The 14,750-nt window shown below is 54.0% G+C and overlaps 2 protein-coding genes and 1 pseudogene across 3 annotated transcripts in view; 1 reads left to right on the top strand and 2 right to left on the bottom strand.

Annotated features, from left to right (window-relative positions):
* The window catches only part of LOC105540359 (chromosome unknown open reading frame, human C3orf84), a 19,197-nt gene extending 12,348 nt beyond the window's left edge, over positions 1 to 6,849 (top strand). Inside the window, exons 3-4 of the mRNA XM_011980928.1 lie at positions 5,947 to 6,003; positions 6,433 to 6,849. Of these exons, the coding sequence (XP_011836318.1) occupies positions 5,947 to 6,003; positions 6,433 to 6,849 (474 nt within the window). The remainder of the gene's footprint in view (positions 1 to 5,946; positions 6,004 to 6,432) is intronic.
* LOC105540357 lies at positions 2,190 to 2,585 on the bottom strand (annotated as a pseudogene). The gene has a single exon (XR_001006182.1). The product of XR_001006182.1 is annotated as a cytochrome c oxidase subunit 6A1, mitochondrial pseudogene (transcript).
* Positions 6,850 to 7,991: 1,142 nt separating the features above from the next.
* On the bottom strand, positions 7,992 to 12,906 carry KLHDC8B (kelch domain containing 8B). The gene is made up of 6 exons (XM_011980929.1): positions 12,808 to 12,906; positions 11,344 to 11,853; positions 10,075 to 10,239; positions 9,512 to 9,736; positions 9,315 to 9,416; positions 7,992 to 8,873 (listed from the first exon to the last, which is right to left on the bottom strand). The coding sequence occupies exons 2-6, from the start codon at positions 11,717 to 11,719 to the stop codon at positions 8,677 to 8,679; spliced, it is 1,065 nt and encodes a 354-aa protein (XP_011836319.1). The 5' UTR covers positions 11,720 to 11,853; positions 12,808 to 12,906; the 3' UTR covers positions 7,992 to 8,676.
* Between the last annotated feature and the right edge of the window lie 1,844 nt (positions 12,907 to 14,750).

The raw sequence follows: 14,750 nt of genomic DNA on the forward strand, positions 1-14,750 counted from the left end.
CCGTGTTAGCCAGGATGGTCTCGATCTCTTGACCTCGTGATCCACCCGTCTCAGCCTCCCAAAGTGCTGGGATTACAGGCTTGAGCCACCGCGCCTGGCAAAAATATAATTAAATTAAATTAAAATGTTATATAAAGCTGGGCACAGTGGCTCATGCCTCTAATCCCAGCATTTTCGGGAGGCCAAGGCAGGAGGATTGCTTGAGCCCAAGAGTTCAAGATCAGCCTGGGCAACATAATGAGAACTCATCTCTAAAAAACAGTTAAACAATTAGCCAGGCATGGTGGCATGCACCTGTGGTACCAGCTACTCAGGAGGCTGAGGTAGAAGGATTGCTTGATCCCAGGAGGTCAAGGCTGAAGTGAGCCATGATTGTGTCACCACACTGCAGCCTGGCAACAAAGTGAGACCCTGTCTCAAAAACAGTTACGTAAATAGAATAACACAATATGCACTCTTTGGAGACTATTTTTGCAGCATAATTTCCTAGAGATTCATCCAAATTAGGCCGGGTGCGGTGGCTCACACTTGTAATCCCAGCACTTTGGGGGGCCGAGGCGGGCAGATCACAAGGTCAGGAGATCGAGACCATCCTGGCTAACACGGTGAAACCCCGTCTCTACTAAAAATACAAAAAAATTAGCCGGGCGCGGTGGCAGTCGCCTGTAGTCCCAGATACTCAGGTGGCTGAGGCAGGAGAATGGCATGATCCCGGGAGGCGAAGCTTGCAGTGAGCCGAGATAGTGCCACTGCACTCCAGCCAGGGGGACAGAGCAAGACTCGGTCTCAAAAAAAAAAAGAGATTCATCCAAATTATTGTGTGTATCAATAGTACATTTATTTTCATTACTGAGTAGTATTCCTTGGTACCAACTTACCAGTTTGTTTAATCATTCATCTATTAAAGGATATCTGACCTGATTCCAGTTTTTGGCTCATACAAGTAAAGCTTTTAAGAATATTTGTGTAGGCCGGGCGCGGTGGCTCAAGCCTGTAATCCCAGCACTTTGGGAGGCCGAGACGGGCGGATCACGAGGTCAGGAGATCGAGACCATCCTGGCTAACACGGTGAAACCCCGTCTCTATTAAGAAATACAAAAAACTAGCCGGGCGAGGTGGCGGGCGCCTGTAGTCCCAGCTACTCGGGAGGCTGAGGCCGGAGAATGGCGTGAACCCGGGAGGCGGAGCTTGCAGTGAGCTGAGATCCGGCCACTGCACTCCAGCCTGGGCGACAGAGCAAGACTCCGTCTCAAAAAAAAAAAAAGAATATTTGTGTATAAATTTTTGGTTGAACATAAGTTTTTGTCTCCTGGGATAAATGCCCAGGAATACAATTGCTGGGTCACGTAGTAGTTGCATGTTTAGTGGTATTGTTTTGTTTTGTTTTGTTTTATTTTGTTTTGAGACAGAGTCTCGCTCTGTCGGCCAGGCTGGAGTGCAATGGCACAATCGCAGCTCACTGCAACCTCCGCCTCCCGGGCTCAAGCAGTTCTCCTGCCTCAGCCTCCTGAATAGCTAGGATTACAGGTGTGAGCCACCATGCCTGGCTAATTTTTGTATTTTTAGTAGAGACAGGGTTTCACCATGTTGGCGAGGCTGGTCTTGAACTCCTGACCTCAGGTAATCCACCCACCTCAGCCCACCAAAATGCTGGAATTACAAATATGAGCCACCGAGGCTGGCTGCATGTTTAGTATTTTTTTTGTTGTTGTTGTTTTGTTTGTTTTTTGAGATGTTGTCTCACTCTGTAACCCAGGCTGTAGTGCAGTGGCACCATCTTGGCTCACTGCAATCTCCGCCTCCCAGGTTCAAGCAATTCTCCTGCCTCAGCCTCCCGAGTAGCTGGGATTACAGGAGGCTGCCACCACGCCTGGCTAATTTTTTTTTTTTCTGTATTTTTTAGTGGAGACGGGGTTTCACCATCTTGGCCAGGCTGGTCTTGAACTCCTGACCTCGTGATTCACCTACCTCGGCCTCCCAAAGTGCTGGGATTACAGGCATGAGCCACCACTCCCAGCCACATGTTTAGTTTTTGTCTGTTTGTTTGTTTGTTTGTTTTTAAGTGTAAGTTATTTATTTAAGCCATCTCCTGCCACAAGCAAAGGGATGGAAGACCAGTATACCAGTCGTCATTTGATACAAGAAGATGAGCTTAAGGTCCCGTATACTTTTTCTGATCCATGTGCAGAGTAATGGTCCAAACCAGTGCTGTGGTCCCTGGTGCCCAGGTAGTGGTCCAGATTCTCTTTATTCATCTTGGTAGCCAGTTGGAAGTGGATTCTCATGAGGGTTATGGAATAGAGTATGGTTACCATCTCCCCAGGGAAACGGCTTGGTCCTGATGCGGAGATGAGGGTAGGCGATGAACTCGGGTCTCTCGTGCTCTCCGTGGTGTGACTTCAGGTACACATTCAGCATGCTGACTGCCACCCCGGGGAGCGCGACGAAGAAGGTGAGGGTCTTCCACATGCGAGCTGATTCCTCTTCACCATGGGCACCACTCAACATAGGCCACCCCAGCTGTGGGCCGGACTGACCCAGCAGCCAAGAAACCCAGGACACACCAACTGCCGCCATTTTCGACCTGGACTACTCCACATGTTTAGTGTTTTTTTTTTTTTTTTTTTTTGAGACGGAGTCTTGCTCTGTGGCCCAGGCTGGAGTACAGTGGCCGGATCTCAACTCACTGCAAGCTCTACCTCCTGGGTTCCCGCCATTCTCCTGCCTCAGCCTCCCGAGTAGCTGGGACCACAGGCGCCCGCTACCACGCCCGGCTAATTTTTTGTATTTTTTTTAGTAGAGACGGGGTTTCACCGTGTTAGCCAGGATGGTCTCGATCTCCTGACCTCATGATCCGCCCGCCTCGGCCTCCCAAAGTGCTGGGATTACAGGCTTGAGCCACCGCGCCCGGCCCACATGTTTAGTTTTTAAAAGAAACTGCCAAACTATTTTCGAGAGTGGCTTTATCATTTTATATTCCCACCAGCAATGCATGAATGATCTGGTTTCTCTGCATTCTCACCAATACCTGGTGTTGTCTCTATTTTCAACTGGAGCCATTCTGATAGATGTGTAGTGATATTTTGTTGTGGTTTTAATTTGCATTTCCCTGATGTTTAATGATAAATATCTTTTCATGTGTTATTTGTCATCTGTATATCTTCTTTGGTTAGATGTCTTCATGTTTGCCAATTTTCTAATTAGACTGTGATTTTACTGTTGAGTTGAGAGGGTTCCTTATATTTTCTAGTCCTCTGTTGGATATATGGTTTATAAATATTTTCTCCCAGTCTGTAGCTTGGTTTGCAGTGGCACGATCATGGCTCATTGCACTCTTGATCTCTTTTTTTTTTTTTTTTGAGACAGAGTCTCGCTCTGTCACCCAGGCTGGAGTGCAGTGGCCGGATCTCAGCTCACTGCAAGCTCCGCCTCCCAGGTTTAGGCCATTCTCCTGCCTCAGCCTCCCGAGTAGCTGGGACTACAGGCGCCCGCCACCTCGCCCGGCTAGTTTTTTGTATTTTTTTAGTAGAGATGGGGTTTCACTGTGTTAGCCAGGATGGTCTCGATCTCCTGACCTCGTGATCCGCCCGTCTCGGCCTCCCAAAGTGCTGGGATTACAGGCTTGAGCCACCGCGCCCGGCCTAGAATGGATTTTATCTGGGGACCTGCTGTCAGCCATTACCTATACTCCCAAGCCAGCCAAGCCTGACCTCACCAGATCTGGCCACTTCAGGTCTACAGCAGGAGAAACTGAGTGGCTGGGTATGGCTTTGAGGACAGAAGCCAGTCACAAAGGCAAGAAGGTGGTCTTGGGACAGATTCCTGCTGAAGCCTGCAGGCCTAAAAGATGGTCTTTCTCTGCCTGGGAGTGGAGCAAGGCTCTAGCTCCAACTGAGCCAAAGTAAATTCCCTTGGGCCAGAACCTTCTGTCCCTGTTCATTAATTTTTTTTTTTTCCTGTCGCCCAGGCTGGAGTGCAATGGCACGATCTCGGCTCGCTGCAACCTCTGTCTCCCAGGTTTAAACAATTATCCCGCTTCAGCCTCCTGAGTAGCTGGGATTACAGCCAGACATCACCACACCCAGCTAATTTTTTTGTGTGTTTTAGTAGAGACGGGGTTTCACCATGTTGGCCAGGTCGGTCTTGAACTCCGACCTCAAGTGATCTGCCCGCCTCAGCCTCCCGAAGTGCTGGGATTACAGGCGTAAGCCACCACACCCAGCCTAATTTTTGTATTTTTAGTAGAAACGGGGTTTCAGTATGTTGGCCAGGCCGGTCTCAAACTTCTGACCTCAGGTGATTCACCTGCCTCGGCCTCCCAAAGTGCTGGGATTACAGGTGTGAGCCACCGTGCCCAGCCTGTTTATTGATTTAACAGCAACATTTATTGAGCAGTGCTGGAGTTATAGATATGAGCAAGACAGACTACCTTTGCCCACAAGAAGCTTATGTTCTAATGGCGGGGCATGCGATGTTCTCATCGGTGGGGGGAACATCATATAGAATAATATAGTATGTTAGCAGGTGAAAAATGCACGGTTAGAGTGATGGAACCATTGGCCTAGTGCTCAAGGAAGGAAGAGGGAGGTGTGAGGGAATTATCTGGCCAGGAGAAGGAACAGGTGGTGCAAAGCCCTAAGTGGGAGCACCTGGTATGTCTGAGTAGCAGTGGGGAAATCAGTGTGGCTGGAGGTAACAGAAGGACCAATATCGTGTGGGTCTCACAGACCACTATGATGACTTTGGCTACCACAAATAGGAGGAACTGTTGTGAATTTTCAGCAAATGAGATGTGCTCTCATTTATGTACTAACAGAATTATGCTGGCTGCAAAGTGGACAACAGACCGGAGGGGCAAGTTTGAAAGCAGGGACACCAGGCAGGAAGCTCTTGCAATAATTCAGGCAAGAGGCCGGGCGCGGTGCCTCACGCCTGTAATCCTAGCACTTTGGGAGGCCGAGCCGGGTGGATCACAAGGTCAGGAGATCGAGACCACGGTGAAACCCCGTCTCTACTAAAAATACAAAAAATTAGCCAGGCGCGGTGGCAGGCGCCTGTAGTCCCAGCTACTCGGGAGGCTAAGGCGGGAGAATGGCCTGAACCCAGGAGACGGAGCTTGCAGTGAGCCAAGATCGTGCCACTGCATTCCAGCCTGGGGGACAGAGCGAGACTCTGTCTCAAAAAAAAAAAATTCAGGCAAGAGAGGAATGTGGCTTGGATCGGGGAAAACAGTGGGCATGCTGAGACGTGGTCTGGTCCTGGGCACATTTTGACCACAGTATCAACAGGATACTGGCACATTCAATGTGGGGTATGAGAGAAGAGAATCTAGGGGACTCAAGGTGTTTGACAGGATCTGGCTGCCGTAGTCTGAGCTGGGGGAGGCTGTAGGTGGAGTGTGTCTGGGACGACCCAAAGCTCAGTCATATGTTTGGAGATGCCCAATTGGGCATTTACATGGAGATGTGGAGTAGGCAGTTGTCTACTGAGCCCAGAGTTCAGGAGAAAATTTGAGCCGGAGATAGAAATTCCAGTTTTCAGATGGCATTTAGGGCCAAGAGTCTGGGTATGTTGATGGGGGAGTAAGTGTGGATGCAGGGGAGGAGAGGACTCAAGTGCTGGGCAATCAGAGTTAAGGCCTAGCTTGAAACTCAGCCACTGCTCCCCTGATGGGAGGATGTCCTGGCAGATGCCTCCTTATCGAGGACCCTCCTCAATAAGGGTTCCATGGTCTTCTGCTTCAGGGAAAGTCCCAGGTTGAGATATCCCAGGACTGAAGTGTTGCTTTAATTAGTCTCTGTCCTCTGTCTGTTGGCAGTTTAGCAGCTTAGGGGCAGTGGCTCCTGGCGACTTCCCTCCATTAGGGACCCTGAGGCAGTGATCCAGGTAAGGGCAGGTAAATAAGCATCATTTTCCTATTCACTTTCTTTCTCACTATCTTTCAAGGAGCCGGCGCAGCAACACTTCTTCTCCAAGCATGACAACCGTACTTCCTTTGACAAAGTGAGTGCCGAAGAGAGGAAGAATGGCAAGCAGTCCCCCAGCCTAAGTTGAAGTCTGGACAGAGCAGGTGGTAGGGTGGAGGGGATGACACTGAGGGAGGGCTCCTTATGAAGGCAGAGGAGTGGCTATCTTCCCCCACAAACTTTTTCCTCTGGGAAACAGCCTATTCCCCCAAACAGAGACATCTCTATGTTGGTTTCCTCTGCCAGCTTGCCAGACAATGTGCAAGTATCCTGTGGGCCACTAACTTTCTGGGTGCTTCACCTTAGAATGAAAGACATCACTGGGGAGACAGGCCAAGGAGGCCAGGGTACAGGCCAAGACAGCCCGGCCTAGGACAGGCATCACCAAGCAGACTTGGGGTTAGGAGGGGTCCAAGAAGGTGCTTGGTGCCAGGAATATGGGCCAATGGCCCGTACCGTTGAGGAGGGCCCCTACTGCCTGCTGCAGGGAATTGGAAGGCGGAAGGACCTGGAGCGCCTGTGGCAGCGGCACACCTTCCTGCGCTGGGCACCCTGTGAGATAGAGTTGCGCCAGCAAGGGCCCCTGGAATCTTCTTACCAGGCTGATTTCCGACCAGGCCCAGGACTCAGTGGCCTCCCCCAGCGCCTCGTCCACTTTGTGCAGGTCCAGCCTTCCCATGCCAGGACCACCTACCAGCAGAACTTCTGCTACCCATCCCGGGGTGGCCACTGTGGCAGTTACAAGGTAGGGCCCCAGGCGCCAGTCACAGACATACTGCCTGACCTCCCAGTGATCCCAAGACCCAAGCTGCTGCAGCACTACCTTCATGCTGGGGTCTCTGAGTGTCTAAACTGGTCCAGAGCATTAAACAAGGACAGCTGACACAGCAGCCTCTCTGTGCTTGCAGCCCACAATGGGATGCAGCCCAAGAGGATGAAAGGTAGTAATGGGCTGCCAGGTCCTGTGCCTGTCTTCCATGGCACTTGTGCCCATGGTGTTTGTGTGCTGGGCATGGGAGGTGCTGCTCTGGGATCCCTGCCACTAAGTGAGAAAGGGGAGGCTAAGAGTCCAGGAGGGTTGCCATAGCCACAGCAGGTGGGTTCCAGGGTCCCAAATACTACTCTGTTCTTGTGGCAAACCCAGCTGTAGAGAGGAAGATTAGAGGGCAGTCCCCAGCCTAAGTTTAAGTCAGGACAGAGCAGGTGGTAGGGTGGAGGGGGTGACACTGAGGGAGGGCTCCTTATGAAGGCAGCAGAGTGACTATCTTCCCCACCACCTCTCTCTTCTGGGAAACAGCCTATTCCCCCAAACAGAGACGTCTCTGTGTTGGTCTCCTCTGCCAGCTTGCCAGACAATGTGCAAATATCCTGTGGGCTGCTGACTTTCTAGGTGCTTCACCCTAGAATGAAAGGCATCACTGGGAAAGCAGGCCAAGTATTCAGTGTAGCTATGGGGAAAGCAGACCCCAGAGACCTGTACTAGCAGGCAACAAAGGCTGGAGGAAGGAAGAGTTAGCAGCTTTCTCAGGAGGCAGCTGCCTTCGAGGGGTTTGTTGGATGGCCACACAGTCCTGTCCAAGAGACGGCTGCCCCACAGCTGAGGCAGAAGACTGCCCTGGGCCACAAAACCCACTGAACCACCCCTCCCTGTGGGGGTGAGCAGAGACCCTAAGGAGACACTCTGTAACTTGGATCTGGAGGTCTTCCTAACCCTGTGGTATTTTGTTGTTGTTTTCTGAGCACTTCTCTGGTCATCCTATCCCGCCATCCTTTGGTGACATGTGACAGCCCTTCCTTACTGTCCTAGTGCTCTCTAATCCCCATGACAGTAAGGAGGTGCTGTCATCACATGTTGCCAAAGAATAAGCTCTGGCTTAGATGGAACAGAAATACCAAATCACTTTGGGAACACCCACCAGATCCAAGAGGCTCCTTCTGGACCCTCATCCCTAGGAGCATTGAGACCCCCAAAGGAAGGCAGGGGCAGTGGAAGCAACAAGGGAGTTCACACCAGGGTCCACACACTAGGTTTTAGCAGCACTTTTACTTCCACATCCAAACTCCCTGGGTCCTCACAACAGCCCTGTGAGGTAGGTAGGGTAGGAAGGTTTCAGAGATCCCCATTTATAGATGAGGATGCTGAGGCACAGAGAGGTGAAGTGACTTGTCCAAGGTCATACAACCAGCAGTGTAGAGGGCCCAAAGCCAGCATTCCTCTGCTTGAACTCCTGTGCTCTGGCCCTCTGGCAGGTCCCACATCCTCTCTATTCTCTCTGTGTCCCCCACCCTCTCAACTCTCCTGGGTCTACAGGGACCCTAAAGGCAGCCTGGCATCTGGGATTTTTCAGGAATGGCAACTGGGGTGGGCCTGGTCAACTCCAGATAGGAACTGACCCTGAAGAACATGAGGCCAGCTTTCCTTCTCCCCATTTCCCAGTTGGATGGAAGGCCTAGTAGGTCCCAGGGCAAGGATGGACCTAGGCATGATTCATGAAAGAATGGTGATAAAGGTAGGTGTAAGCATATGTGTGTCCTGCACTAAAGGCAAAGGCTCCCCTAACCCAAGGCCCCAAGGCAGTGTCTCAAGTGCTCACCCCTGTGCCTCTCTCATCCCACAGAGCCACAGTGAGTGTCCTCAGCAGCAAAAGGAGCCATAGAAATAGCTGCCTCTGGCAATGAGCTGCTCCAGTGGACAGCTCCCACCAGGCCTTCAGACCCCATCACGCAGACATAGTGCCTCCACGGCTTGACTGGGGCCCTGGGCCACACCCCCAATAACAAACAGCCGGGGCCCAGCCTGCAGACTAGAGCAGGAGCAGCGGGCAGTGGGCATGGCTGGCAATGCCTCCCAGCGCCTCCTTGCAAGGCTAAAGCTCTCCACAGAGCCCAAAGGACATGGCTGGTTTCCTGCAAGAAGGAGAGAGAAGGCTGTGAGAGGCACAGGCTGTAGGGACTCCAGGCCCTTCTGCTCCCTGAGCCCAGAGAATAGCCCAGTAGGTATCACCCCAGGATGAGCTATCAGTGCCTTGCTCTTCATTGCCTGTGTTCATCATTTGTTCATTCATTCATGTTTCTATATGTCCTCTTGACTGTGCATACAGTGGTCATTTCTCCTGCTGCTGTCTCGTAGACTCTTGCTGGTGCTTGACAGAGCCCCCAGTCACTGAGGAACACCCTGAGTGCTGGGCCAGGGAGACCACATCCTGCCTGCTTCACAGATAGGGAAAAGAGCTCACAAAGCCCTGACCCCTGGAGTGCCTGGAGATGGGCAGAAGGTGGCACACATGCTGGGGGCTACTCTTGCCTGTCTTGGGACTCCCTCCTCTCCCCAGCCCCACAGAGACTTACCAAGGCCCCCAATGGCCACAATGTGGCCCCCAAGGGACCCAACCACAAAGTCTGCCCTCTTATCCCTCATGCGCAGGCTGCGGGGCAGTTTGGTCCAGGACCCTGCAGGAGAGGGGAGGTCAGATCTAGTGACGTATGCACTATGCCCCTCCATCCCACAGAGAGTGGCAGGACAGCCCAGGACAGCCACTGCTCACCATGCTCCAGGTCAAACATCTCCACAGTGTTGACAAAGTGTGGGCGAGAGTAGAAGTTGTGGGGCCCAGGCTGCTGCAGGCCACCCAGGCTAAAGACGCTGCCTTCAGCCATGGCGCAGCCAGCAAAGGCTCGACGGCTGGGTAGGCTTGGATGCCGGGTCCATGTACGGGCCTCCAGATCAAAGGCTTCAAAAGCAGTCACCGGGAGCTTGCCCTGGCGGCCCCCTGTCAATGGAATTGGGGTACCTGGGAAGGAGCCCAGGAGGCTTGGTGTGCTCCTTACTCACTAGGTTGCTGATCTGCCTGCCTCAGCCTCCCACATCCTGCTGTGTGCACACTTGCACATGAATCATCCACCCTACAGTCCCTCAGATACTGGGGTTTGGTTTTCCAACCACAGCAAGACCACCAGGGGTCAGAGCCTCAGAGCAGGCATGGATCACCCCAACAAAGCTTATTTTGTTCTGCCATCCTGGACTGAGCCCGATCCCTATCCCAGCCAACCTATGAGGATGAGGATTTCTAAACTCTGAGCCCCTTTCCCACATCCCCCAGGCCCTTACCCAGGACATAGATCTTGTTCCCATGCAGGAAGGTGGAGGCCCCATAGCAGGGTGTGGGCATGGAGGGTAGTGAAAGCCAGCAGTCCCGACGGGGCTCATACACACATACCTGGGCCTGGGGGGCCGTGTCAGGGCCCATTCCCCCCAGAGCATACACCATACCATCTGCATAGAAAAGAGTAGTTCAGATTGTACCCCAGCCTGCCAGGGTACCCCACCCTGACAGCTGCCCTGGTAAGGCCTGGGGGTGGCTGGAGACCCATGTGTTTATGGCATCCCTCGCCAGGAACAGACACTCTACTACCTGCCTGCAGTGGGGGCTGGGAGAGCTGGGATTCCTACTCTGGCCAGGGCCCCTCTGAGTAAAGAGCAGGAGGCAGCTGATCTAATTATAATCCGACTCTGTCTCCCTGGAGATGCTATGGCAACAGAGTCTGGCATCCAAGCAGGGCTGGCCTGGGCTGGTGGTCAGACCTGGAGGCCAGAAGGTGGGGACTCCCCTCGGGGAGGAATATGGGGGGATGGCTTAAGCCGGGGTGAGAAACATGGGGATCGATCTGCTTAGCACAGAGTTCAGTCTGGGGAGGGGGATTGGGGACCAGCTGGAGTTGGAGATGGGGCTGGGAGAGGAATGGCTTGGGTCTGCTGGGTAAAGATACTGTCCACAAGCCTTCTGCCCCAGGATCCCTGCCAGCACCTGTGTGTGACACTCTTTCATTAGAGTAGGCTCTTACCCTCTGTTAAACCCTCAGAGTCAGCTATGATATGTCTGGGGGCCTTGGGGTAATGGGCCAGTCAGCTGGGGGCTTCCATGGGAACCATCCCAGGTCATTTGGCCTTTGTCCATATCAGGCTCTCTGGTGTGTGGGAAGGGTTGGGGGTGGGGCAGGAAGTCTAAGCACAGGCTCTGAGCGGAGGCCCTACTCCTCTCCCCAATCCCAGACTATTTATAACCCTGGGAGTCATTAGGCCATCCCACCCCCATCTCTTAGAAATGAGGAGTGGGGCAAGAACATGGCTAGGGTCTCCCATCATCCTGGGATTGGCTTGGGCTCTGCCTTCCACCTTAGCCAGAAAAGGCAGTTAATAGAAGGCTGCTGAAAGCCTAGCTCAAAGCTAGGCTGGAAAGGATACAGGGGATGAGGCCACATCCTGGGCACCCATGTAAAAATTACAGCTCTTGTTTAGTCTCTGAGGGTAAGGGACTAAGTCAGGAAATAATAAAAGGTGTTAGGGTACCTGAAGCGCCTTCCTTGGGACGCCACTCACCTCTCTCCACAGTTGCAACCCCCATGGCTGCTTGAGGGAGGGTGGCCCGACGCTCCCAGCGGCCCTCATCCATCAGGAAGGCCTCTACAGCAGCTACTGGGCTCTGGACCTCATCCACACCACCCACTACTAGCACCTGCTTGCCCAGAACTACCGCAGCTGCTCCAGCCCGGGCAGTGGGCAGGGGTGCCAGTGCCAGCCATGTGTGCGAGGCCATGTCCAGTGTCTCAGCAGTGTCCAAGGGCAGTCCAGCCCGGCCACAACCCCCCAACACCAGCAGGTGCCCATCTTGGTGTGCCACTGTGCCATAGACCCGGCAAGTGGGCATGGGGGGGAACACCTGCCAAGCAAAGGCCCGGCCACCTCCTGCAGACATGGTGTTCACTGCCAATGGCAGGCCATGCTGTCTGCTCAGACTGTAGGCCTCACTGGGGAGGCATGACAGGGCCTCATCTTGATTCTGCCAGGGCCACAAGAGGTATATGACCAGTCCAGGGACCTTGCCTTCACCTGGAGGAAACAGGGAAAACAGGGGTCAGGGCCACTGACCATCCCCTCAGGAAACAGATAAGCAGCCCATAGCTGAGGGCAGGGCTAGCCCAAAATCACTGGTGGGAAAGGCAGGGGGAGAACCCAGCCCCTCTGGCTAGTACATCACTGTGGAGGCCCTCCTGGAGTGGGAAGGAGGGTAGACCCCAGGTACCCAGGAGCTTTTCCCCTTTCCCACTGGGGCATGAAGGATTCTGCTTCCCACCCACTACCCTAACCACTCAGCAACTGGGTCAAATCTGGGTCTAGGCGGGCGGTAGTAAGGTCATTAGAACAGGACTCTCCATCCAGGACCCTTCCATTCCCCTCAACAAGCCTCACACTGGTCCTGCATGAGGGGAGTCCTACTATATTCTCCCCTTACTGGCTTCCAGAGTGCCCTGGGCAGCCTAGGGGTCCCCACGCCTACTGTCAGGGGTCAGACTCCAGAGTATCCTTACAACATCCTGGGGGCCATTCCACAGGGTTAAACTATTCCCACCAGTAAAAGGCCAGAGTCAGGCTGTGTTTCTGACTAGGGGAAGGACTGCACACCAGGGTTCCACACTCTCCTCTGGAGGTCCCCCACAGGAGTTTGCCCTTTCCAAACCCCCCAGAAGCCAGATTTCCTGGTGTCCAGAAGTGGGATGGGGGGGCCGTTGGGGTAATCTCATGACCACAGGACTCCAGGGTCCGAGTTCAGGGCGTTTCCAGCAGGAATGGGCAGCTGGACTTCTGGGTTCCCTCGCAGCAAATCCCCAAGTTCTCCAGCCACCCCTTTCTCTTGGGGGCTACACTCCTGGACCCCTGGCAGGAGGGCCTCCTGGCCCCAAACTTCCAGTTCAAGGATGTGGGGGGCGGGTCTGGGCTAACGCGCTTGGGGTGCTACACCCCGCGCCCCAAACTTCCCCTGAGCGCGGTTCCCGCGGGACTCACCCGCCGGTGCTCCGATGCAGCTAGGGCAAGGCGTCCGCCGTTCGGCCTCCGCTGACGCTGGATCTGGCTGGGGCTGAAGTCGGGCTCTGGTGGGGCTCCGGCACTGCTCCGGCGCGGGGCGGGGCTGGGCCAGGTCCGCCCCTCGCCCCCCTCCCCCTGCGACTCAGAGAAACCTCCGCCCGCCTTAACCCTGCACATGCCGCGGCTGGAGCAGGGCGTGCCGATCCACGGTCACACGCAAACGGACAGATAAACGGACACGTGGACATTGGGCCTGACAGAATTTAGCGTCCGACCTCGGGCAGGAGTAGAAATGAGGCAGCGGCGAGCGACACAACACGTGTATGGCAAGGGGCAGTTCTGAGCCCTACCCAGCCTGGGTGCGCAGGCTGTGTAGGGCACGCCAGCCGAACCCGAGGGCTTGGGGGGCCGGCGCCTGCCCACCTCCGCTGAGCTCCCAGGAGCCCAATGACAGGCTTCCCGGCGGCGCCCCCTGGAGGCCACTGGGGACATGGCCTGGGCCTCTGTCATGTGGGGGCAGCCTGGGTCGCCCTTACCTGGGCATAAAGCAGGAATAGGTCTTACAGTGTACACTGAGGCTAGCGGGGGTGGAGGAACAGAAAGTACCGACCCTTCTACAAACCTGGGTGGGGAGAATTCCTGGAGGGAGTGATACTGAGCAGAGGATGTGCTGGAAGAGTCAGAGACCAGGGGACCTCCCAAGTGGGTCACTCTGGCCTTATCCTGTAGGGCCTGAGAGACCTGGGCTACTATACATGTTTAGGATCCTGGGCTTGCCTCTAACCAACTCTGGGGTCAAGCAAGAGCAAACTGGTGTGACAGGGGCCCACCTATATCAGGCCCAGACCTTGGCCCTGCCTATCTTCTGAGCATTCAGAGTATTAGCTAAGTCTTCAAGCTGGGGGCCCATTTGTACAGGTCAGTGGTACCTGTGGGAAGAAGTCCTTGCAGCTGTCTGTGTCTGCTCACTGCCTTGTCCCCCTTTCATGGACAGTGCTTATCTTAGTTCCCCCAAAGTAGACCTGGACAAAGATATACATGCATACAGGTAGTATGGGAGGTGAGGCCAAGAAACACCAGCAGTGGCAAGGAGACAAGGAAAGCAGCCAATAAAGGAAGTGTCATCAAGCAAGCTACCACTGTGGGCAATTGGGACCAAATCCTGCTGGGGATTCTGGGAGCCAGCATAGAACATAGGCCTTACATTATTGCTGCCCCCAAGAGCAAGGGGAGCTGAGGTACTCATTCTCAAATCTCCATTAGTCATGGGTTGAGAGCTGTTTGGGGGCATTACCTATTAACTCCCTGGCCTACCTCACATCTGGCCTTCTCAGAAATCTATGGGTAGACCCTTCCCCATGACCAGAGAAGAGAGCCTTCGCCCTTTTCAGGGACTGTCAGCTGGATTCAGTCGGCCTGCACAGAAATGGTGGTGCCAAGACTGGTTACAGACTGCACAGACCCTGACTTGAAGGCCTCAATTCTCCTTGTCCCACTTCACCTTGGACTTGCTCTTCAGTGCCCTCACTTGGGGGCACTGTTGCCACCCTCTTGTGATTGCCAATAGGCTTCCAAGAGGCTCACACTGCCCTGCAGTCCCCTTCACATCTGCTACTGTTCCCTTTCCAAGCTCCTTCCCCCTACTTTCCAGCAATTAAGCACTTACAAGCCACTTGCCTTTAGATACCTCCCAACACCCCAAGTCCCTCTAGTCTCCCCTTCCTCCCCTCCAGTCAAACTCTTGAAGCCATCTGTCCTCACAGCCTCCACCTTCTTGTTACTTGCCACCTCAGTGTGCTGCCACTCCTCCCCAAAAGTTGTTCTTGGAGGCCGGGCGCTGTGGCTCAAGCCTGTAATCCCAGCACTTTGGGAGGCCGAGACGGGCGGATCACGAGGTCAGGAGATCGAGACCATCCTGGCTA

The sequence above is a fragment of the Mandrillus leucophaeus genome, unplaced genomic scaffold (genome assembly GCF_000951045.1).
Source record: "Mandrillus leucophaeus isolate KB7577 unplaced genomic scaffold, Mleu.le_1.0 Scaffold22, whole genome shotgun sequence".
In the NCBI taxonomy this organism is placed as follows: domain Eukaryota; kingdom Metazoa; phylum Chordata; class Mammalia; order Primates; family Cercopithecidae; genus Mandrillus; species Mandrillus leucophaeus.